Source organism: Mytilus trossulus, chromosome 4, assembly GCF_036588685.1.
Source record: "Mytilus trossulus isolate FHL-02 chromosome 4, PNRI_Mtr1.1.1.hap1, whole genome shotgun sequence".
Lineage (NCBI taxonomy): Eukaryota > Metazoa > Mollusca > Bivalvia > Mytilida > Mytilidae > Mytilus > Mytilus trossulus.
Genome location: NC_086376.1, coordinates 48,866,427 through 48,892,377, shown reverse-complemented (window position 1 = coordinate 48,892,377; position 25,951 = coordinate 48,866,427). Strand labels below are relative to the sequence as shown.

Here is a 25,951-nt window from a genome sequence, read left to right as displayed (position 1 = left end):
TGTAAAAAGGGCACAGGGCGGCATTCGGGAAAGGGCGGGCGCCGCGCCCTCTGAAAACGACCTAGTTGGAACACTGCACGTAAATATGTTTCAATGGCATTTTTGTCCAATTTCTGTATTGTATATATACCTACCTAAGAGATTCGTTCACTTTAATAGATGCATGAAATAAACTGAAACTCATAAATTAAAACAATTTCTGAAAAATCAACATTAGCTTGTACTGAATTTCATGTGCATTTGTAACAGTATACTTCTACATACTAATTTTAAACAATGCTTGTCATCTAGCAAGCCTCCAGATATTTTTGATAATTTGATGCCCCCCCCCTCAATAATTTCAAGTTTATTTACAATTTACAAAGTGTGTATATTTCAAGTAGGTTAAAATGTTAAAATGAACATATGCTCCCATAGTTTAGGACTTTATTCGTTTTATGTTGAAAAATATAGGCAAAGTTTAGATATATTCATGAAGCATGTGAAGTGTCCTATATTTTGACTTTACTGTCTTTAGTGGAACCTTAGTCCAAATAATTATGCCTTCTAGAAAGGCTATTTTTGATTTTGCCAATTTTTTTTTATCAAAAGCTGTACTAAAATGGCATAATTATTTGGACTAGTGAGACCTTAAAATAAGAAAGATTATATCATAGGGAACATCAAGGACGTATAACTAACATATACTTTATGTGATAATTTTTTTTTACTATCAATGTTAACGTTGAAACCCAACATTGATAGTACAAAAATATCTGATAAAAAACGTTGAATGTATATACTGTACAGACCAGAAAACATATTGTCCTTATCGTGGCCTGAGACTACTCAGTCATGGCTTATGACTGCAGTTGACGTCAAAAAGAAACTAGCCTAATAATTTTTGAGTGCCTTATTTAAAGATTTAAAATAAATCATTTTACAGGCAGTCCAAGTCAGTGTTCGTGAATACTTATGAAGATTTCGAACAATCGTGCACAATACATAAACCTACCGTGTTTTTGTAGTAAAAAAGACGTATCAGTTCAGTTGTTTACTTCCTGCAATCCACGTGTAAAACGACAATAAAAAAGCTTATTCCCATACCTAAAGTATTCCGGCTCCAATTATATGGGTCACACTAAAGACCTGAAATACCGTACCGGAGCGTCTTTTTACCACAGAACACCACAGAATACCACAGAATACCACAGAACACTAAAAATATACCACAGAACATAAAAACAAACAAAAAAACAACTAAAATATGCAACATACCATTAAAATAACTTAAAAAATCCATGAACTAATATTAATTAGACGGGAAATCTAAACTTCATCACCGATCGCAAACCGCATATCGCTAAACAGCGCATTTTTTTTTGATTTTTTGTTTGTTTTATTGTATTAATTGTGACCTTAATATATTATGTCAGTTATTAATGCAACAAATCATATTGAATTAAAGTTTAAATATCTAATATATCTACATTGAACACACCAAACAGGAAAGGAAAGTCTATAACATGACAACTCCGCAAACCACCAAATATATATATTATATATTTTATTCATTTCTTTCTTCTTCTTATATAAAATAGTTTTACTAAAAATAAGACAAGAGACAAATATCAAAATCTAACCGACGGAAAGAGATCGAGGACTTAGACTGATTACTTTAATATTATGAATATATATTTAAATTCTATTTGAAATGCATAAAGTTCCTTTAGCACGATTTTAATCAATTATCATGCAATATCTTTGAATGTGTTTCCTTATACTTACTTATATAATTTTATAAATCTTTTTTTTTAATAATGCTTGTAAAACAGAAGCCAGGCTATGTTATGGTCATTATTAAGAGTAATTAAACAAACACAACCCACTTTATAATGAGGTCTATGTCAAAATTTAAAAAGAACGGATGGCTTCTATAATTCAACCACGCTGTCAAAAGAAATGGAAATTTAAAAGAAGTCCTACATAACTTTTTGTTTTTTTAACGATGTTTCAGGAGAAGTCATTTCACATTTTTGTTCTGTTAGCGACGTCTCAAATCTTGTGTTAGACAATGGAAACGTGAAACCATAAAGTATTGGAATCACAATTTCTTCCTGTAAATGTTATTGGATCATCTTTTACTTCCGACGAAAATAAGTGGACAATATTTCATTTCCTGTTAATATTATTGGTCAAATTTACGATTGGCTCCAAAATTTAAAGATATTGACCAAAGGGTATATATTGATAGAACAAGAAAAAAATTTCAAAAATCTTTCTAAATCTATTATAAAGTTTCAAAGTTAATCAGTAAAGTCAAAATGCCAAAACGCAAAGTTTCGTACCTAAAAAGGTCGATTTTTTGGCCCTGTGGTGACTGCAGACAGAACTGCTCCAAGAACTCAGTTCAGTGTGACTCTTGCAATTCATGGTACCACTATGACTGTCAACAGTTATCATTACAAGACGTCGATTTCTTGGTAACATCCAGCTGTTCTACGTTCTGTTGTTTGACCTGTTTGAAAGAAGAAGTAGGGTCAACCTACTCTTATTCATCTGGGGCCGGTTTCACGAAGCTATCCTAAGACATGTCATAAGACATATCTTAGGATATGTCTTATGATCCTCTTATGACTATCCTAGGACATATCTCAGACCTCGTCTCGAAGCTGTCTTAGGATGATCTTAGCTAAGACATCCTAAACCTGTCTCAAGTTCTTTAAATTTTCAAATATAAATATGATTTACGGAAAAAAATCATGAAAATGTAGTATGTCTTACCATAAATTATTCTAAACGTATTGATCAATATAAATGACATAATTTGCAAAATAAAAAGTAAAAGTCATTTATTTATAAATTATCTTCAAACAACACATCAATATAAATATGAATTTTTTTTAATGAAAAATTAAGAAAACAAGAATATAAAATGATATTTTTTTGGTACAAGTGAGTTGAATTCATTTACGACTTTATTGGTTATAAAAGGTTAAGGGATAAAATCGTGCAATCTTGATATCAATTATACATCGAATTTACATTGTTGACAAATTATGATAATCCGTCAATCTAGAAAGATAACGTTATAAACAGGAACAGGAGAATAGATAATTAGATGATTATAAAATATTTTTTCAAAATTAATATAAAAAATAAGTGTAATTTGTATAAATACACGTAAAACTATCATAAGACCATCATAAGACACCTCTCGCGTTGTCCTAACTTTATGACCAACTTTAAGAGATGTCCTAATTTAGGACCACTTTGTGAAACCCACTTAGGACTAAGATATGTCGTAAGACCATCCTAAGACATGTCTTAGTCCTAAGACAGCTTCGTGAAACTGGGCCCTGGCTTACTTCGTCTTAATTTGGTAATTTTATGTTTTTATATTATTAAAAAAATTTATGTTTTTATATATATTAAAAAAAATATTGCAATTCTGCACAACTTTTTTGTAAATTTTGTTTCATACGCTTTTCTTAATCTGTTGAATCGGTATAATCTTTTTATTACTTACGCGTGTCAGGATTTGTTAATTCAAAATGTATATAGCACAATTGTTAATTGCGATTTATGATAATTAAGTTATTGATTATCACATTTAACGGTTTATTCCTTGAATGCCAACATCCTATGATCCACCGACAATTAACCTGTAAAATCATGTTGGCATTCGAGGAATAGGTGCAATAGTTATCACAACAAAAGTGGATGCTTTTCAAAACAATCATTCTAATTAAACAGAAAGGTAAATTCCAGGTAGTTAAATCACATTGACTTTCATCTTTTTAAAAATGTTGAAAATTCATTCAACAGCTTGAACCAATATGCTCTTCTCTAAACTTTGAAATTGTTGCATCACTAGGTCTTTGGACGTTGATGCTTTTTCAATCATGATTTCTATAGTTTTGTGTGCTGTAACTTTCTCCTATTTTATTTGATGGAATTTCTCAGAACTTTGTATATTCTCATACTTTTTTCATAGCATAAAAAGAACTCTTTGAATTATAATTTTGTTTGCAGACAAAGAACACAGAAAACAATATTAAAGTAAACAGATAAGCAGATTGAAAAAAGCACTTTTTAAAATCTTCAAATGTGAATATTGTTGAATATTTTATACAAGCCATTTTCATTTAACAGTCTATTACAAGTGTTAAATTTAACAAATTATTGTTCAATCAAAAAAGTTTATAAAGTTTATATTTACTAATAAAATATTCAATATGATATGGATTTAGATGATAAAATCTCTAATATCCTTTTTTTAGTTTGAAATAATTGTATTTTACTAGAATTTCTTTCTTTTTTTTTGAAATATGTCTTATGTTAAGAAATATTTCCATTCCCAAAATATTTATTTTAATAAAAAGTAGTAAAAATATTTTTAATTCTTAAATCTATAGAATTCATGATACTTTTAACCCCAAAATCTTCTATATTTTCTTATAAAAAAGTGATTAAATATTGCAATTTTATCAAGTTCTCTAATTAAGTTTTACAGTTTAATACTTATAAAATCATTTAGATAGTTATAAAAACACCTATTGTTCTTATACAAACATCTATTGAAATATTTTTGTTGGCATTCAAGGAATAGGTAACATATAAAATGTTGGCATTCGAGGAAGACACCCATTTAACATATTTATCACCGACGCGTGTCAAATTTGTTAATTCATCTTTCTTATTAAGTTACGGAATATAATATGTTTATGGAATTTACAATTTGTTAATTTTATATTTTAAATATTTGACATTGAATTTGTTTTCTATTTCTTACCGAGGACGGCTTTATTTTTGATAAGTGATTGATTATCACATTTAACATATTTATTAACGACGCGTGTCAAGTTTTATTAATTCATCTTTCTTATTAAGTTACGGCATATTATATGTTAATGAAGTTTATAATTTGGTAATTTTATATATTATATGTTCATGAAGTTTACAATTTGGTAATTTTATATTTTAAATTTTGATATTGAATTTGTTTTCTATTCATCACCGAGATAGGCTTCATTAATTCAAAATGTATATAGCACATTATTAATTGTTATTTGCAATTAATCATGGATTATCACCTTTAACATATTTATCAACGTCCGACGCGTGTCAAGTTTTGTTAATTCATTTTTCTTTTTATTTAAGTTACGGAATTAAATATGTTTATGCAAATTACATTTGGTAATTTTATATTTTAAATTTTGACATCGAATTGGTTTTCTAATTGGCAAAACCTTTTGGAACTTAATATTAATGGATGGGGGATGGAATTAGGGTAATTAAGTGAACAACAATGATAGATCTTTTTGAAAATATTGATGGTCCTTAAAAGGACCTTTGTAAAATCCATCAAGCTGATATATTACTCAATTTTTTCTTCATCCTCATCGCTGCTCAATTCTGGTAGGTTGTCGAGGGCGTCTTCCATTTGCCTGTCCTCCAATTGGTCAATTTCGTTAGCCACCTTTAATTTTCTATACTGGTCACTAAGAACATAGGTTTCATTTGACAATCTCTTTAATTCTAACATGCACCCAATTTGTTCATTGCGATCTGTAATCGCTGCCATGTTATCAAATAGTTTGTAAAATTCTTCATTCAATAGATAAATCTCACTATGGAGTTTTTCCAATAGAGTACGGTTGTTGAACATATCCATCGTTTTTAAAGACTGATGACACTCTGTATCAAGATTCAATATTTATTACAAACATTGGAATTTTGAGTAATAGTCCAATTAGATTTCCGGGAGGGGGGGGGGGTGTCATCAATATATTGGAAGCGTTAGGGTGAGATGTAGTCCAAATAATTATGACGTCTGGCAAGGCTATTTTAATTTTTTCTGGGACGCCTTCCTACAACCATAAAGAAAAAAATTAAAATAGCCTTGCCAGACGTCATAATTATTTGGACTACATCTCACCCTAACGCTTCCAATATATTGATGACCCCCCCCCCCCCCCCCCCCCTCCCGGAAATCTAATGGGTGTTGCCTTAATGAAAGATAAAAATACTGCTTCAAACAAAAGGTTAGTTTATTATTTTGTATAATTATATATACAAATATACGTTGACAGGTCAAGAAGGCCCCTACCCGTATTTCCATATATATTTATTACAAAGGATCCCATTAAAATAAGAATATTTTTGCAAGCAAGCATCTCATTCTGATTTAAGTGGTTATGTCCCCTAATCTAAAATCATTGGCCCGCCCATGATAATACATGTAATAGTGCAACACAAATAAACTTTACCTCGCTGCTAGTTAATGGGTCGCCATTTTGTGCTTGTTGTGTTTCTGTTTTGTCATTGTGCTGCTCTTATATTTGATGAGTTTCCCTCTGTTTTAGTTTGTAACACGGATCAATTTATGAGTTTCGAACAGCGGTATACTACAGTTGCCTTTATTTAGGAACATTAACTGCAGATCGTATGCAATTTTAACTGGAAGAAAAACTACTATCATGTATAAGTAACACGGAAAAACAGGAAATAAATTTATACAAAATTTCCTTCTAGATACTAGCTTTTTGGTCATAAAAACGCTTCTGTCCAAGTTTGGTAGAAATCCAGGATAGTTTAAGAAAGCTATTAAATTTTAAAAACTTTAACAACAGAGTGAATGTTTGTAGCCGCCGACGACGACGATGACGGAATGTAGGATCGCTATGTCTCGCTTTTTCTACAAAATTCGAAGGTTAGACAAAAATTCACAGGGACCAATATGCGAAAAAAATCAGTCATTAGACCATGACCGAGGGGACAGAGCCAAATAATTTCCATGGAAATGAGATATGCCACAACTGCATACCAATTATCATTACGTTACCACTAGTTGTTCACCATAAACAAGACCTAATTACAGACTAATACCGGTATATTGTTGACGTTGCCTCCCAAGAAACAGCATACCCAAGTCTCGCTTTTTAACTCTGTCAAGCGAGACAAAAACTCTAGTTATTCAAGCATTCACTAGATTAAAAGAATAATGTAAAGGACATCAGATATACTGATGACGGTAACTCTAGACCATAAAGCATCTGAAATGCAGATATGGGTTATCCACCTCTTAAAATTCTGAAATATGGAGCTGTAAATCAAGAGCTACAAAACAACATATTAGTATCACTTTAACTTGCATTCTGACTAATTTCATATGGTGTTCCTGTAAACTATGAAAATAGTATAATGAGATAAAGTGTAAGGCACAAACATGTTTAACTCCGCCTCATTTAGTGTGTACATGTCTGTTTACCCGTATCTAATTTGTACATAAATCAGGCCGTTAGTTTTCTTGTCTGATTTTTTTTACATTTGTCACTTCGGGGCCTTTTATAGGTTACTATACCATATGGGTTTTACTCATTGTTAAAAGGCCGAACAGTGACACATAGCATGTATAGTTGTTAAATTCGGTGTCATTTGATGTCTTTTGGAGAGTTGTCATACTGTCAATCATACCACATCTTCTTATGTTTATTAAACATGATTTCTTTTGGAGAGTTGTCTTACTGTCAATCATACCACATCTTCTTATATTTATATAAACAAACGAAAGTAAACAAAGAAACAACATAGAAAAATAGAGACTGAGCAACACGATCCCAACAAAAAACTTGGGGTGATATCAGTTACTGCAGAGGGATAAGCAGATCATGAACCCAGTAATTCGGCAAGTCACATTCAGGAAAAGGGGATGGCATTATCGTCACGACAATTGGCACATATCGGTTTTCATCTGTGATACAGATAATCAGACATTCCATAATTTCAAATCAGCTCTTGATGCAATCCATAAAATTTATGAAGGGATGATTTCAACTTTACCACTTGTAACTCTTAATTTCATAACTTCCTTGTGAGTAGCAACCCTCTATCAAGACAAGAGTGCACACACTGAAATGTCTCGCCTTCTTTACTAATCATTGATATTATGTTGATAGTCGTAAGTATAAAGCTTTATTACAACTGTCACATAAACTTAACAATAACCAAGATAGCTAAACAAAGACCAATGAACCATGAAAATGAGGTCAAGGTCAGATGAACCATGCCAGGCAGACATGCACAGCTAATAATGCTTCACACATTAAATATAGTTGACCTATTACTTATAGTTTAAGAAAAATAGACCAAAACACAAAAACTTAACACTGTGCAATGAACCATGAAATTAAGGTCATGGTCAAATAAAACGTGCGGGACTGAAATATAGATCATAAAATATTTCCATACACCAAATATAGTTGACCTTTGGCATATGATATTAGATAAAAAGACCAAAACTCAAAAACTTAACTATAACCACTGAACCATGAAAATGAGGTCACGGTCAAATGACAGCTGCCCGCTAGACATATACACCTTACAATCATTCCATACAACAAATATAGTAGACCTATTGCATAAAGTATAATAAAAACAGACCAAAACACAAAAACTTAACTATAACCACTGAACCATGAAAATGAGGTCAAGGTCAAATGACATCTGCCTGCTAGACATGTACACCTTACAAGCATTCCATACAACAAATATATTAGACCTATAGCATGAAGTATAAGAGAAAAGGACCAAAACACAAAAACTTAACTATAACCACTGAACCATGAAAATGAGGTCAAGGTCAGATGACACCTGCCAGTTGGACATGTACACCTTACAGTCCTTCTATACGTCGAATATACTAGCCCTATTGCTTATAGTATCTGAGATATGGACTTGACCACCAAAACTTAACCTTGTTCACTGATCCATGAAATGAGGTCGAGGTCAAGTGAAAACTGTCTGACGAGTATGAGGACCTTGCAAGGTACGCACATACCAAATATAATAATCCTGTTACTTATAATAAGAGAGAATTCAACATTACAAAAAATCTGAACTTTTTTTTCACGTGGTCACTGAACCATGAAAATGAGGTCAAGGGCATTGGACATGTGACTGACGGAAACTTCGTAACATGAGGCATCTATATACAAAGTATGAAGCATCCAGGTCTTCCAGCTTCTAAAATATAAAGCTTTTAAGAAGTGAGCTAACGCCGCCGTAGCCGCCGCCGCCGCCGGATCACTATCCCTATGTCGAGCTTTCTGCAACAAAAGTTGCAGGCTCGACAAAAATCATGAAGCAGATAAGATATACAATTACAGGAATATCTAATCAACTCAGAGATATATACTCTGTATGGAAGCGCTACAGCAATGCTGCTACATAGAAATATAAAGTTTACAATCAGGAAGCTGAAATCATCTCTTTTGTTGCATAAACTGTATCTGAAATGACAAAATAAAAATTAAAAACGTTCCCAATATTAAATTATATATTTTCAAATAAATGCACCTTAGATGTTATATAAGTTTCGATCATTTTAATTGGCAGGCAATTGCATTGTGTTCTGACACATTGCAAATAGGACAAGGCCAACAATTTATCCAGAGAACATAATTAATCCATATCCATAAAACAATCATCTCAGTTCTGACAAACTAATGAAATGCTGAACTTTTGCCACATCTGTTACTTTTGTGCTATATTCTGGTGGGAATAATGCAGTGCCCATTGGTATGCCTGCTTTTTGGAATTGCATCAACGACGGTCTTGATGTTCTAGCTGAACAATGAAATTCCCTGGCTTTGGACTGTTGTAGAACTCTTGAAATGTTGTTCTCATTTATACCTCCACCTTAAAAAGGTTTTAATATAAAATGTAATCTTCAACAAAAGAGAAATTAAAAAAAACCCCTTTCATTAGGAGTGTTAAAGAGGTTCAGACACAGAGATTGTTTTTTTTTTTAATAAACATCAGCTGCAGTTATTTATACAAATAGGTATTTTACACTAATAAATATAAGGATTGCCTGTGATTTTGCTTTAATAAATGAATGCATTAAAGAGAGTTGAAGTATGAGAATATGAAAGTAAATGATACAGGGATTCAGATCTTCTAAAGATTTTCAAATTACATCTTTTAATGAGTTGTCATTAGATTCCAAAACTGTTTATGTCTTCTTTACACAATGTAAGAACTTGGATATGAAATGCTTGATAATTTAGTCTGTAGAACATGATTCTTTTATTAGCTGTACTTTGATTTGAACTAGCTTTTTTGTAACTTCAATTACATGAACTCTTATTTTGGAGCTTTGAATCCGTTGTTTTATTCAAGTTGTTTTTATGCCTGACCTTTCGGGTTAAACCATTTGCAACTATTTTTTTACAGTTTGCTCTTATTTTCTCCTGTCATACCACTGACCCAAGTAAGGGGACACAAACATAAACCATACTTTCTTTATTATGTATAAAGTCAGGATCCTGTAGTTCAGTTGTGGTTGTTGGTTCATGTATGTCATATTTGTTTTTCATAAATTGGGTTTTTTTGGGTATAAATTCGGTCTTTTTATTTTCAATTGAATTGTTTCACATTTATTTTGTCAGGGCCTTTTATACCTGCATGACTGCACGATATGGGTTTTTTCTCCTTGTTGAAGTCTGTACATACCGTTGCCTATAATTGATATTGCTTTCAACCACCTCATTTCAAATTTGGTGGATAGTTGTCTCATTGGCAATAGTTATCAAAGGTACCAGGATTATAATTTAGTACGCCAGATGCGCGTTTTGTCTATATAAGACTCATCAGTGACGCTCATATCGAAATAGTTATAAACCAAACAAAAACAAAAGTTGAAGAGCATTGAGGATCCAAAATTCCAAAAAGTTGTGCAAAATTCTGGTAAGGTAACTTATGCCTGGGATAAGAAAATTCTTAGTTTTCGAAAAATTTAAAGAAATCTTACCTTATTTTTATATAATTACATTAGATGTAAGTTTCATTATAATACGTTATTCTGATTGGCTAACATGTTATTCCGTAAACAATTGCATCAGACAATAACATTTATCATGCATGATGACACGAGGTGCCACAAAAAAGTGCACAGGTGGATTAAATAAAACTGGATAAAAATCGTGTTTTCATGATTTTAGCTAAACAAATGTAATTATAAGTATTGAATACTTCTTTTTGAAACTTTATAGGGTTTTAAAAGCGTTGACCGTGCGTACATTTTTAGAATGAAGCGCTTCCGCGCTTCATACAAAATGTACTTCGGTCAACGCTTTTACCACCCAATAAATTTACAAAAAGAAGCATTCAATTCTTAAATAAAGTAACTTATATGTTGATAATACAATAACACATTATTCCAATAATATGATTGGCTTAAAAAACATCATTATCAACATCAATAAAAAAATGTAAACAAATCATAGTATCAAAACAAAATGTAAACAAATTATAGTATCAAAAAAATGTAAACAAATCATAGAATCAAAAAAATGTAAGCAAATCATAATATCTATCTAAAGATATGAAGACATACCTGGCATAACTATAATTCTTCCTTTAGCCTGAAAAATATCTCTTAAACTTTAAAATTTATTTAAATTCCAGGGGTTTTTAATGAATTTCTATTTTTACCGAAAAAATAAGCTATGCTGCAAACTTGCGGCAACCATTTTACCATGCAAATGAAGGTTGCGGCAATCTTGCTGCAAACATAATTATGCAAATTAGATTTGCCGCAAGCTTGTCACAATTGTTTGCTGCATAATTGCAGGAAATCCATATAAACCAATGTCATGTGTGAACACACATTCAATTTATCTCTTTAAAATTACACAGCAATTTTTTTTAAATAATTCCTGCCTGTATACAAACAGTCATTGAAAGTACATACATGCATTTGAGTTTTGGTAATTTTGTAAAAAAAAATTGAAAATGTATTTTTCAACTTTAATATTTGAATACATGCCATATCTTTACCTTGCAAATCATTTCTGAGATAACAGGAAGACCTTCTAAAGCAGTTGAGCAGCCTCCACTTGTTAAAACCCGTGTAAAACCAAGTTTTATCACCACTTCCAATGCTGTCATTATATCAACTGATGTGTCTATTGCTGAAAGAAAATATTGTTCATATGAGTGAAGTGCAAATAATATATAAAAAAATAAATATATATATAATAAATGGTTCACAACTGTTCTTGTTCAATGTTGACTGATTGATCAGTTTATTTTCATTATGCCACACACCACTTTTTTTCTATGATAAAAAATTTGCATTTCCCCTGTACTTATAATTTGTGTGTGTCATTCCAACATAGGATACATAGTTTGTCCAGCTAACCCTTCTTGATAAAATGCATATCTTTAGTTTATGAATACCAACACCCTGCATAATATAAAATTTAACCGGCTTGAAAACTGTATGAGGAGTTGCTGAACAAACCATGTACCAAAAGTTGAAACAGTACCATGCATACATATAAATGTCAACATAATGAGATACAAGGTCAACATCCTGTTATTTGTTTAAAATTTGAACATCAAAATTCTGAAAATACGCACATCTTTAGTAAAGGAGGGACGAAAGATACCAGAAGGACAGTCAAACTCATAAATCAAAAACTGACAACGCCATGGCTAAAAATGAAAAAAGACAAACAGACAAATAATAGTACACATGACACAACATAGAAAACTAAAAAAATAAGCAACACGAACCCTATAAAAAACTAGGGGTGATCTCAAGTGCTCCGGAAGGGTAAGCAGATCCTGCTCCACATGTGGCACCCCTCGTGTTGCTAATATTATAACCAATCCGGTAAGTAGTCTTATTCGGTAGGTCACATTTTCACAGTATAATATAAAAGATCCAGCTTGAAAACTTCCCCCAAAAATAAAACAATTTAATCCTGTCACTGTGCAAAACTTAGAAATTAATAGTGTTATATGTAACTTACATAACATAAAGGTTTTAGCTTGTCAATTGATGGAGGAGTTGCATGAACAAACCAAGTACACTAAGTGGCCAAGATAGACACGGGTAAATCAATATATATGTTAGTGCTCGAGCATAAAAATCAAACACGCTCTTAATAGAGATTCAAATCTTTATGAAATATCTATTTGTTATAAACTTATGTCAACTACCTACCACGATGAAATGTTGCTGATAAAGGCCGAATGGCATCTGAAAAAAAACAAGAGTAGAATGTTTGTGTTTTAAATATTCAAAGTAATTAATTTAAAGTTGATTCATTTGTGTGATTTGGAGATAAAACTGTTGAACTAATAATAATGGACTTTTGATAAGGTTGATACAATGAGCTGGATTTGGTGAATATCTTATCTTAGGGGTTGATAAATATAGGTCCTATACTAAAGAGCGCCCGGGGAAAATATATAGAAATTGTATTGGCATGAGACAACTTTGTGTCGATGAAATAATAAGTTATGCGCATTGATTTTCTTTTTAAATTTTAGACAAGTCTTTTTGCAAATTTAGATAATAGACATTTGTACAGTAATAAAGAGAAAAACCAAGTATTTTATGAATGTTTCAATTCAAACCATAATATATGAATACTGCTTCGAAATACAGATAATAATGGATCACAGATTATGCTGAAGATTTATAAAATGTTAGACATGAAAAGACATGTTTTTCAAAAACGATATCAAAATGAAAAAATGCCAAAACAACTTAAATTTCACAGGTATCAATTTTATAAAATTAAAAGAGTTACACATTATTATCAGCCGCAGTTTAAACAGTGGGTTTTATATAAAAAAAAAAATTGTAAATAACGAAATATACGTTTTAATCGAGGACAATTTTGTTCATGATTCTTCAATATGCTCTTGTTTATATTTACGGCTTCCTTACTTATATACACTTTTGAAATCTAAAATGTTAAAGTGCAACAACAATATCTACAATTGTTATAAAATATTATTATTTTCTTCCCCGGGCGCTTTTGCTTTTCTCCGGGCGCCTTTTCTTTACCCGAGCGCTCTCGGGCGTCCCGGGTGCTATTTAGTAGGACCGATAAATATGGATTATAACATGGCATTTTTCATATCAGACCCGGGTCACCCCTTCTCAGTCCTAGGTCATGATATCAGCCCAAGAGCCGACAGACTCGAGGGATGATTTTGATCATAGGCTAAGAAGGGGTCTGATATGAAAAATGACCTAGCTGTTATTTTCTTTTTATCATATACCTCAACATAACACATACAGACAAGAAAACTTTTAAAAAACTTCATAAAATTCATTTATTGTTATATCTATTTTGCTCTCAAGATTCACATTTCGTTAAAAATCTAGACTAATTTTACTCTTCTACTTCAAAATCAAAGATGGAGGAAAACACACACCTTAACTTGAACACTTCAAATTAAAAAAATAATATAAAAGCTGGCTACAACAAAATTAAATCAATGTAAAATAAGTTTTCATACTAACTCAACCAGAACTTGCCCTTTTCAATAGGAAAAACATAAATAGAAAACGGGAAGCATATGTTTTCAATCAACGTTCTAATATGTTTACCAGGTGCCTCCGCGGGGCGCAGCTTTATACGACCGCAGAGGTCGAACCCTGAACAGCTGCGGCCAGTATGAGCTTGATACAGCTCTGAATTTGGAATGTGATCAAATTTTTCATATAATATGGGTTTCTGACACAAAACAAATGTCAGATCTTACAAATCTATTGCGCAATATTGTGCAATTAAAGATTTCTTCTTCAAACTTTCAAAACTTTTTTATCTGAGAAATTTGGAAAAAATTGACAACTAACAACAATCTTTTTTAGCAATTAGTCCAAAACCTGACATTTCTTTATACATAATTAACAAGTAGTGTTCTGGAGGTAAATACGAACATACCCCAAATTTTATGTTTTATGTTTTTTAATTACCTGCCTTACACTGCTTTTAAATTGTCTTAATTGTCCATTGACCAGAAAAAAACGTAGTTTTTCCCCTTTTTTGCTCCTAATTCTATAACATGTTGAGCCATAACCCCCCCCCCTTCCCCAAGTCAATCATACCAACCCTTCATGGTATGGAAACGTTGTGGTATATATTCAGAGAGATTCATACACCTACATGTAAACACAAGTTATTGTTTGAAAACTACAAAATTTAATGCTTATTTTGGGCCCCCTTTTGGCCCCTAATTCCTTAACTATTATGACCATAACCCCCAAAATCAATCCCAACCTTCCTTTAATGATATTGAACCTTCTGGTAAAAATTTATGGAGATCGATTCCCTGAAACTAAAGTTATTTTCCGGAAACCAAATGTCTTCGCACGACGACGCAGACGACATGATAGCACTACATGAAGCAAATTTTTTTGCGGTCGTATAAAAACTAACCTATGACTTCTTTGCAGCGGTCTTTGTCTATAGTGCCATTCCTAAATCAAGCATAAAAGCATTTGAGTAGAAAAAAACTTTTTTTAGGCCAAACTAATTATGACAACATATTTTCATTAAAGGAATGCAACACATGACAACCCAAGCAAGTTGATCTCTGAAATATCAAAAGAAAAAGATGACACTTTCAGCATTTTATAATATTCTAGAAACAGCTACTGTACACCTTTTGATAACTTCAAAAATTACATAACAGGAAAATGTACAATGCCTGCTTATTTCCTAATGAACAAAAAAAAAAAAGACCTCATACATATATGCACATCTCGCAGTTCAGCATTAGTCTTGTAATTACAAAAATTCCTTATAGATACTATCTTTTAATTAGCTTTTAAAACTTTTCTCTAAGGTTGGTGAAAATCCAGGATAGTTTTACTATAAAAGTTATTATTTTTAACAGAATACGTCACTGTGTCTAAACTACACCGGCAAAAAATGTTTACACTCGATGGTATCTAATATCCGACACGTCGACGGAACATTTTCTAATAGATAGAGAAACGATAGTTTTCTGTTTCTTTATTTGTTATTTTTATAATATCGAAGAATATGTTTACATATATAACTACATTGTATTTTCTTTTTGTGAGGTTTATCTTACCTCCTATACATTTCTATGAACATGATTGGTTAAAAGCGACCTCGTGGAGACCGTGTATATTCAATATTAGGTTATTGGGGAGGCGGGGCTTATTTCAATACACGGTCAGTTGTGGCATTTACGACTTGTGCGCTGTTTGATTATTTAAAACTATTAAAGTTCTGTTTAAAATTGTTGATATCAAGGTTGTTGATAATAAATATTTATCGTTTACATTAGTTGTTTAGTGCAGACCAATTGAAGAAGGTTCTTAAAATTTAACACTTGAACACTTTAATTTATGTCCGATTCAAACATGTGTATATTTGACATAGTGGTATAGAACCATCGATCTTCTACAGCAACATTGACAACCTTAGTACAGTCGAGCACATCATCATGAACGTCAACTTCAGTATTGACTCTCTACAGTGTAGTAAATACTATAGATGAACTACGAAAAATAGTGAAGCGTTATACCAATATTTAAGGTGAGGGGAGGGGAGGGTTTTGTGTCAGAAAACGAATCCGACGCATACTAGTATTATATATGTCTGTCAAAAGTTAGTATCCTTCGATTTAACAGTTGTCTTTTGTTTGTCTTTCAAATTCGTTTTGGATTGTGTTACACTAGTCATGTTTGGTCTTCTTTTTTTTTATAAATACGCACAACAACCTACCTATGGCTGCTTACGTCAACGTCATTTTGTCTATTGTGGAAAGTTGCCTTATTAGCAATTATACAATATCTTCTTATTTTCATGGTTCATTCCTTCATGTTTGTCAACATTAAGTTAATTGTTTTTTTTTCTTTTGGTGTATGGAACCTTGTGGTAATTTTTTTGAAAGATCTTTTAACTTCTACCAAAGGAATCCGATGGAAAACCAGTCACAGGTACACAATTGACCATGAATACATTATCTTGACCACTGGTTCATAAAACGAGGAAAAGGCCATGTGATCCCTGTCTGACGGCATGTACCAAATAAGCTACCTGATTACTCATAAACAATAAGTATACAATCGAAATTTGTATATTATTTCATAGGAATCAATTTTTAGAAAGATTACAGAATGAATGGGACAGACAATAAGTGATGACAATTAACCAAGGATTTGTGTTTTGTCACCACATATATATATATACATACAAATCCTTGTTACTAGTGTGTGGTTTTAAATATAAAAAAAGAAGATGTGGTATGATTACCAATGAGACAACTGTCCACAAGAGACCAAAATGACACAGACATTGACAACTATAGGTCATTAAACACTGAATGGATATATTTGTGGAGTGTCAATAAAAAGTTGTTTAAACATACGAATTAAGAAAACCAAACACAAATCCGTCTGCTCCTATAGTCTTCAATAGTTTCAAGTCTTCCATTAGGACTTCAAATTCATCGTCACTGTAGAAGAAATCGCCACCACGTGGTCGCAGCATCACATATATGGGAATCTTCAAACGTGATTTTACCACCTTCAAAAGTCCTTGAATAAACGACAGCAACAATTAATTCTAAAATTAAGTACTAACTAATTTGCTATAGCTACCACAGGGGGCAAAGACAATTGAAAAGTCTATGAAACTGCATATCAAATTTGGTTAACCTATTACTTTAATTGTTCGAAAGGATTAATGAGCATACATTGGAAAACGATATACGTTAACATGTTTAATAGGGGTCAAATGTCAGTCAAAGTAAGAATATATGACACAAACCCATAATAAATCTACATACTAAGTTTCATAAACCTCCATATATCTTAAAATGGCTACGTTCAATAGTTCCCAAGTTATGCCCCAGACATGAAGTGGAATGAAATGGATAGACAGACAAAGTGGTTTCTCTGAACTCCTACAATTATCTTTGCAGGGGTTATAAGATAATTTTGATTTGGCCAATCTAAATGTTAACAATTCGAATTTTCATATAGATGTTGCTGGTGCAAAGTTCTTTGTGTGTCGGAGAACAGCTTTTCAAGAGAGCCATGTTGTAATGGTTAGTGTATCGGACTACTTACACAAAAGTTTCCTGGTTCGATTACCGTTTAAATGGGATGAAAATTTCAGGGACTGATTTTTCTACTCTCCCTTGACACCATTTGCGAGTATGTTCTTGAGGAAACGATGATAGTCCGGACTATAAATGGATGACCAGTGCTAAGACAAATAAACGAATACACAAACACTAAGGGGACGACCATTTGATATTCGGGGGGGGGGGGGGCTAGGAGGATTTTGAAAATAAATAACTCAGCCTTGATAATCACAAAAATAAATGGTATGTTCTTTGGTAGTTTGAAAATAAATTACTTGACTTGCAATGTATTGAAAATAAATTACTCAGCAGGTCTATAGCTTCTTCGGCCTTCAGCGGTTCCAAAACCCTTCAAAAAAAATTTTGCCTCGCTCTGCTTGGCGAAATATGCTTATAACAATACTTTTGAAAGACTTTAGAAGCTAGGTAAAACCAAACTTTAATACTATGTATGTATGCAATCCATGTACTATGTATTATCTTAATATGTTTGTATATATTGTCCTTTTGTGCACATATATGTGTCCAAGGTTATGAATAAAATCTTGAATCTTAAAATTTTTGCAGGAGATAATGATTAATTTTGATTAAATGGTTCACAATAACTTGACTATATAAAAAAGAAGATGTGGTAGGATTGCCAATGAGACAACTATCCACAAAAGACTAAAATGACACAGACATTAACAACTATAGGTCACCGTGTACGGCATTTAACAATTAGCAAAGCCCATACCGCATAGTCAGCTATAACAGGCCCCAATAAGACAATGTAAAACAATACATGTATTATTCATAATTAACAAATATTTTAATAAAAATTGTATGTTTTTCGAATATCATAAATATAGTTGTGAAAATGAATAATCAGTCCCTTGCTTTAATGAAAATGAAAAATCATGCTTCAATAGTGCAGAAAATGAATAATCTGTCCTCTCAGTTTACAAAAATAAATAACTGATCAAAAACAAATCCTCCTCCCCCCCCCCCCCCCCCCCCCCCCCCCCCCCCCCCCCCTTGAATATCAAATGGTCGTCCCCTAAACTTAAACCACTGAACCATGAAAATGAGGTGATGGTCAGATGACACCTGACAATCTGACACACAGACTTTTTACTTACATGACTTATAACTCACATTAATTTTAAGTAAATAATATACCACTAAATCCTAGTCCTATTAAATATAATCCTTATGGCAAAAGTCGAATTTCCCAAGAATCAGAATGGTATCCTGTTGGATGAAAATAAATTCATTCATCAAGTTTGTGAACTCGCATTGTAACACAGAAGCATCACATAAAATGCATTAAGATGTTGGTTAACCAATATAAAGATTCATCTTAATCAACACACTCATGTTTTTGCAAAAAATGCACATTACTAATCAGTGGCAGATTTAGAAATTTTCATGAGTGGGGGCCCAGGCCACTGACTGTACATGTCATCACCTTCGGAATGTTATAGTTGTGCCAGTTCATATCACAAATAACTATCTTTAATTTAGCATATCCTTGCAGTCTTTACGTCGTGTTTGGAAATCTTAAAATTGTACCAGCGTCTCTGATGTTCGTTTTAACTGGTTTTTTTTGTGTATAAATTTTAAGATTTTAATAGTTTTATAATTAGAATAGATTGACACGATTCATTTTACATTGTGATCAACAGATGAAAGATATATGTTATCCGAAATATCTTAGACTAACATATTGTTCGTTTTATTGTCATTTTTGAGGATGTTGTACCCTTTTAGACTTGTCATATATCTATTTATAACATATCATTAAAAGATTGCTTGACAATGACTGAATAGGATTTCAAGAATTATCACCACTTTATTGCATGAACAATCAAAGGAAGTGCTAAAATATCATCAACTCAGTAACATTACATGCATCATGACCCAGGGTAATTTTGAATGCAATCTTTACCCAACAATAAAGGTCAAATTTATCAATGGTTTTGCTTACCAGCTGATGGTGTGGTTCCACCTTCTGCCAAATTGCTACACAATTCTACTCGTATTGCCCCTGTAATAGAAATGGCATTGAATTAGAACAAATATAGTTTTTGAACATGTCTCGTAGTTAGTTAAGAAATAATCTATCATGTCTTTGGTTTCCATGAATTATTTTGATTCTATAAAGAGGAAAATACAATCATTAACAAAAAACCAGTGCCATGAGCACATGATATGCCTGTCACATTCATAAAGAATAAAGTTCAATAACTTCTCAATGTCATTTCAGAAAGTAAAAGGTTCATGATGGGTTGAAATGGCCCTAAAGTATTGTTTATATGTTTATAAAATTGATAAAAAAAATTACAAATTTCGCATAGAAAAACATCAATTCACCTTGGACTATTATACTCATGTAACAATAGTTCCAGAGTATACCTTAGTATACACTGGTTTGTTGTAATATATACTATATTAATATAACAGTTACATCATACATGTATATATAATTTTCATGCATATGTATAACATTCTATTCTACTATCATAATAATAGTCCAGTGAAGTGCATTGTGGATACTCTTCTGTAAAAAAGATTGAATATGAGCAGCCATTCATTCCCCCCCCCCCCCCCCCCCCCCCCTGCAAAAACAATTACAGAGTTAATGGGTCTTGTCGGAAATGTCGCAATATGTTCTTTAGATAATGTCCGTGATCATACAGTCACAGAAAATAATTGATTTTTATAAGTACGTCTGAGTCAGTGACAACTCTACAACAGATTTATCCATCGGATCAACAGCAATGATGGTGATACATGGATGTGTAAATTATGTATATATACAACTCGTCTAAACATCAACCCAACAATGTTAGATCTGTGAATTTGCTTTGGCAAATTTTTTGTTCTTCCCTCGCAGGGATTCGAACCCATGCTACTGAGATATAGTCAGGGCCGTAACTAGCCTCTTCTAATAGTGAGGCGAAAAATTTTGGGCGAGGGGTCTGGGGGCCGCCTAAGGCCCCCAGAAGCTCTGAGAAAAATAACGCTAAATCGTGCATTCTGAGCATTTCCTGGACTCTTTCTTACATTGAAACGCAAATAATTTTTAGCTATTTTTTTCGACAATATTCTGGTCTCATATAAAAAACATAGCTTCATTGTAATCAAGACTTTTAGGTTTTGGGAACAAAATTAACAGAGCGATATGTATAGGATAAAGAAAAAAAATCGTAATTCTCATAATCATTAATACCGGACCTGTCTGTCTGTCTGTTCTTGTCTTGTGTTAAGACTTTGGTGATTTTTTTTATGACTAGATTTACATATATATAGTTACAGTGCAGTATTATACTTTAAGTACTAGTACTGCTTAATAAAATTTAGAATGGAAATGGGGAATGTGTCAAAGCGACAACAACCCGACCATAGAGCAGACAACTACCGAAGGCCACCAACGGGTCTTCAATGTAGCGAGAAACTACCCCACCTGGAGGCGTCCTTCAGCTGGCCCCTAAATATGTGTGTATACTACCGGGTAGTTCAGTTATAATGGACGTCATACTGAACTTTGAATTATACACAAGAAGCTAAAATTAAAAATTCATACAAGACTAACAAAGATCAGAGGCTCCTGACTAGGGACAGGGGCAAAATTGCGGCGGGGTTAAACATGTTTTTGAGATGTCAACCCTCCCGCTATACCTCTAGCCAATGTAGAAAACAAACGCACAACAATACGCACAGTAAAACTCAGTGTAAGAGAAGTCCCATATTCAATGTAAAAGGTCATATGGCAATACATTGGTTTTTTTTTCAAACGTTTACAAATGAAAATCAACACTCGGACTATAGTCATAAAGTAGGACAACAAATGAACAAAAGACAAACCCGGGACACAGAAGTACAAAAAAAATACCATCAACTCTGAAAACTAAAAGAAAAATAGAAACATGGATCACGAAAAAACATGCAGGGGCGACACCAGAGAGTGAAGAGAACTTGCTTCTTGCAAGACACTTTCCGTGAAAACAATTTGATATATGAAGACAATCTTTTGTTTCAATTTTTTTTTTGAAATTTCTAACATGAGGCATTTGCCTCATTTGCCTCAATGTAGTTACGGCCCTGATAGTGACACCAAATCGCCTGCACTGCAGTACTCACGCTAGACCACACGACCACCTGTGCCTCACAAAAATAAAGCTTTCCGTGGCCGTGTGTTTCCTTTCTAATCTAGCAGCGTACATATACATGTTTAATCAGTAAACAAGTGGATTATAAACAGATCAAGGTTGATTGAACATGAATATCTACCCATTACACAGGTGACAATCAACTGATTGAGGCCCATGTCAAGAAAACATTAAATAACTTTCTAATTAAAAAAGATATAATTATAAAACTTGAAATTATGTATTTTTACAAAGTCTATTTCTATAATTGCCATGTCCGTGTTGAAGGCCGTACTTTAACCTATAATGGTTTAATTTTTAAATTGTTATTTGGATGGAGAGTTGTCTCATTGGCACTCACACCACATCTTCCTATATCTATGTCCTTTGTGACAGCTGTATCATTCCATCAGGTCCATATAATATATATTATATAGTGCATATGTTTGTTCTTAGTGCACTAAGGAGGTCCCTTGCCATATTTCTACAGGTTGCAGTTTTTCATATCAGTTGAAGTCCAAGTTTGTTTAATAACAACTTGTTGTTTTCCATTTTTGAACATTCAATGAATAAAATAAAAAAGGGGGTCCTTTATCATGTTAACAGCACCTCAAATTTTGCAAAAACAGTTATTAAACAAAAACTGCAAAAATGCTGATAGCAGTTAACAAAAAATGCATTATGCTGATAACAGTTACCAAACAGGATTAAAAACAGTTATCAGCTTCAATAAATTGATCTCAAATAACAGTTAACAACACCTTGAAAGGGGCCATAACAGGTTAACACAAACATGCAGAAAGGTATCCCCCCCTCCCCCTCATTCATGATGACACTGGTCTCACAATAACGTCTACAGGTAAATTAAATAAAAACTTGATAAAAATCGTGTGATCCTAGCTAAAAAATGTAATTATATCAAAGTATTATAAATAATGAATACTTCTTTTTGTAACAGCTATATAACTTCATCAGACAGATGTCCCCAAGCTGTGCCCGTTGTTCATTTGACAACAAACTACAAACTAGAATAAACGGTTATTAAAACCACAAATCTACTTGCATCACACAAAAAAACAAACCTCCTTTTTCTGCATTAACTGCTGATAGTACAGAATCTGCACAAACTTCCATGTTGGTGCTTTGTCTCGAGGACTGAAAAGAACTAATTATTAACCCGAGGACTGACAAGAACTAATTGTTGACCCGAGGACCATATGCTCCTTCTTTTCTGTAACTTCCTCCGGTTACACTAATGACTGGACCTGAAAAAGATACATGAAGGGCGTGTTTTTTGTTCTACGGTAGTGACCTAGAAGAGGTCCATGTCCGTTGGGGTTTTTTTTTGCATTGGAAATGGGAATGGGAAAATCTTCTGACATTCTTTCACCACTCACTTCCTTTTTGATAGGTAGCTTAGACGACAGCGACACATAGCAAACATGACCATTTGATATTCGGGTTGTGTGAAGGGGTGGGGATAGGGTAAGGGGTGGGACCGGAGATCTTTTAAGCCATTGTATACTTGTGTTATTAACTGGCTGTTTCTGTATGGGCACTGGTATAGATTCAAGATCTATATCCCGAGAAAAAGTTTTTATTATGGTTTTAACAGAGACATATAATACAATTATATGTCTCTGGTTTTAATCACCGGTCATAATTTGACACGTTTAATCACAATTATAAGGTAACAAACAAAAGGTTTGATATAACCCATAAATAACATGTAATGATCAATAATTTGATCAATCCAATATAATTTGTGATGACAGTATTTAAAATCACATATATTTTTGTTTTGTTTTTTGTTTTTAATATTTTCAGAACAGTAAAGTAGAAAGTAGTATAGAAAGTTCCTGACTTAAACGACTGCATGATTTTTCTTTTTGTCCTTTGATTTTCTGTCCGCCAACGTACATTTGTCAGCTAGGTCAAGTTTTTACCCACTAAAAAGTATGTTTTTCATGAGGTTTATTTTTTAGAAATATCATGTTTTGGATAAAAATTTTAGTAAAATAAGAAAGAAATTAACGGACCTATAATCAGGCTGGTCAGGTGATCTCGGGTCACATAACCACATGCACGCTTTTAATACTTTTTTCCTATATTGTTCTTATAATTATGTACCCGGGAATAATCAATTGGTCTAATGATATTATATTTCAAATTTCAGAGAAATATTCTGAGAAATAAAAAAGTAAATAGAAATTTATTTGGTCCTGTCATTGTCGATGTTTGCCCTGTCATTATCGGCGTTACGCAAGTCACGTTTTCTAACGTTTTAGAAAAAAGGAAATCTATTTTTTCTTCTTACATCGATATATGAAATGAAAACGTCTTATTAAATTTCAAATTTTAGATAAATTCTTTGAGAAACGAAAAAGTTATTAGCATTTTTCATTTGGTCCTGTCATTCGATGAATATAAGACATATAACAAAATACCGGTACCACGATTTCCCGAGAACTACGAGACCAACATAATATCCCGAAAACAAGATTATATATCCCGAGAACAAGATTTTTAATTGTGTTATAGGTGTTTTTATTGTGTATTTACTATTTTTTACGATAATAAAGAATACTAATAAGACATAATACTCGTTTTTATTCAATAAAAATGCAATTTCAGGTCAAAAATTCGATTTCTATGTCTTGTATGCAAAATCCTTGTTGAACACAATATGGCGGACATTCTAAAGGTAGACAACTTTAGAAAATTAAAGTATTAGAAGATCTTAGAAGAACTGACAGAAAAGAAAAGTATCAAATGTACTGCAGGAATAGATTTTATTAAAAAAAATGTTAAACATTCATATAAAAACTGATTGTTGTTAATTAATTATATTCAATTCAATTCAATGTTTTATTAAAGTCTCATCTCTCAACAAGTACAATCAATCTTTATACAATAGTTACATTGTAAAATAACACTAAATAAAATGAGAGCCATTCTATACAGAATTATAAGAGACTATTAAAATGCATAGATAATAATAATACATAATATGAAATAAAATACTATGTACAATATATAAAATTCCTACGTCTTTTTAAAATTAAATGACAGGTTTTGGCACACACACGAATCATATTTACATCTGAGAATAAAAACACTAACTTTTGATTATCATCTAAAGTATTAAAATTATCATTAAAAGTTTCAGCAACATGATATAAATGGTTTCTAAAATCGTCATAAAGAGGACATCTTAATAAAACATGCGCTTCATCTTCAATAAAAACGTAACATATATGGCACACTCTATTTTCTAAAACAATATTTTATATGTCTCTATTGTTAATAAATTTTATTTATATCGTTATTGTTATTGTTAACAAAATGAAATAAATTATGATTCGTCAAAGTTTTTACTAAAATAACATGTTTTCAAAATCTTAGTAATTATATTGTTTTCTTATGATATAATTAAATGCTGTAATTACTGTACAATTTTCTCCAAATATCTCCTTTTAAACTAAAGCTTGGTGTGGTTTTAATACAAAATACAAAAATTTCAATTTTCTCAAATTTTGTTCATCAAAGAAATATGAAGACAACGGCTTGGTATTATTTTAGTAACATTTTGCATATAAAAAGTGATTTACGATTTTGGTGCTTATTCTTCCAAAATGTCAGAGGAAATGAAATATCCGTTTATACGGAGATAGTAGTCTCAGGTTTATAAAATGTACTGAATGTACTGATGATTGTGTCATTGATGCATCTACCTTACAAAATATAACGTCCGCCATATTGTTTTCAACAAGGAATTTGCATATAAGTAACAAGACATAAAAATCTATTTTCTGAAGATTGCGTGTACTTTTATTAATTATGAACGCCATAAACCTTAATTATTTTATGCTGTTACACTTATTTAAGCAAAAAAACACATA

At 32.2% G+C, this 25,951-nt stretch overlaps 2 protein-coding genes across 3 annotated transcripts in view; both read right to left on the bottom strand.

The window, feature by feature from the left end:
- Positions 1-1,149, bottom strand: part of LOC134715438 (major facilitator superfamily domain-containing protein 10-like) — a 35,779-nt gene extending 34,630 nt beyond the window's left edge. For both annotated transcript variants that reach the window (XM_063577613.1, XM_063577612.1), the window contains exon 1: positions 995-1,149. The gene's annotated coding sequence lies outside the window, so the exon portion shown is untranslated. The remainder of the gene's footprint in view (positions 1-994) is intronic.
- An 8,152-nt stretch (positions 1,150-9,301) lies between these two features.
- LOC134715437 (copper homeostasis protein cutC homolog) lies at positions 9,302-23,333 on the bottom strand. Its single transcript, XM_063577610.1, has 8 exons — positions 23,132-23,333; positions 19,886-19,945; positions 17,197-17,365; positions 15,231-15,271; positions 12,998-13,033; positions 11,824-11,957; positions 11,381-11,408; positions 9,302-9,681 (listed from the first exon to the last, which is right to left on the bottom strand). The coding sequence occupies exons 1-8, from the start codon at positions 23,181-23,183 to the stop codon at positions 9,467-9,469; spliced, it is 735 nt and encodes a 244-aa protein (XP_063433680.1). The 5' UTR covers positions 23,184-23,333; the 3' UTR covers positions 9,302-9,466.
- Between the last annotated feature and the right edge of the window lie 2,618 nt (positions 23,334-25,951).

What these genes read in the sequence shown, in the direction of transcription:
- LOC134715437 (XM_063577610.1), bottom strand. Translation starts at nt 23,183, where the DNA reads ATGGAAGTTTGTGCAGATTCTGTACTATCAGCAGTTAATGCAGAAAAA. An exon ending in TCTCAGAAATGATTTGCAAG is followed by an intron (nt 11,409 to 11,823) that starts GTAAAGATATGG and finishes GATATTTTTCAG; the next exon opens with GCTAAAGGAAGAATTATAGT. An exon ending in AAGAATTATAGTTATGCCAG is followed by an intron (nt 9,682 to 11,380) that starts GTATGTCTTCAT and finishes AACCTTTTTAAG; the next exon opens with GTGGAGGTATAAATGAGAAC.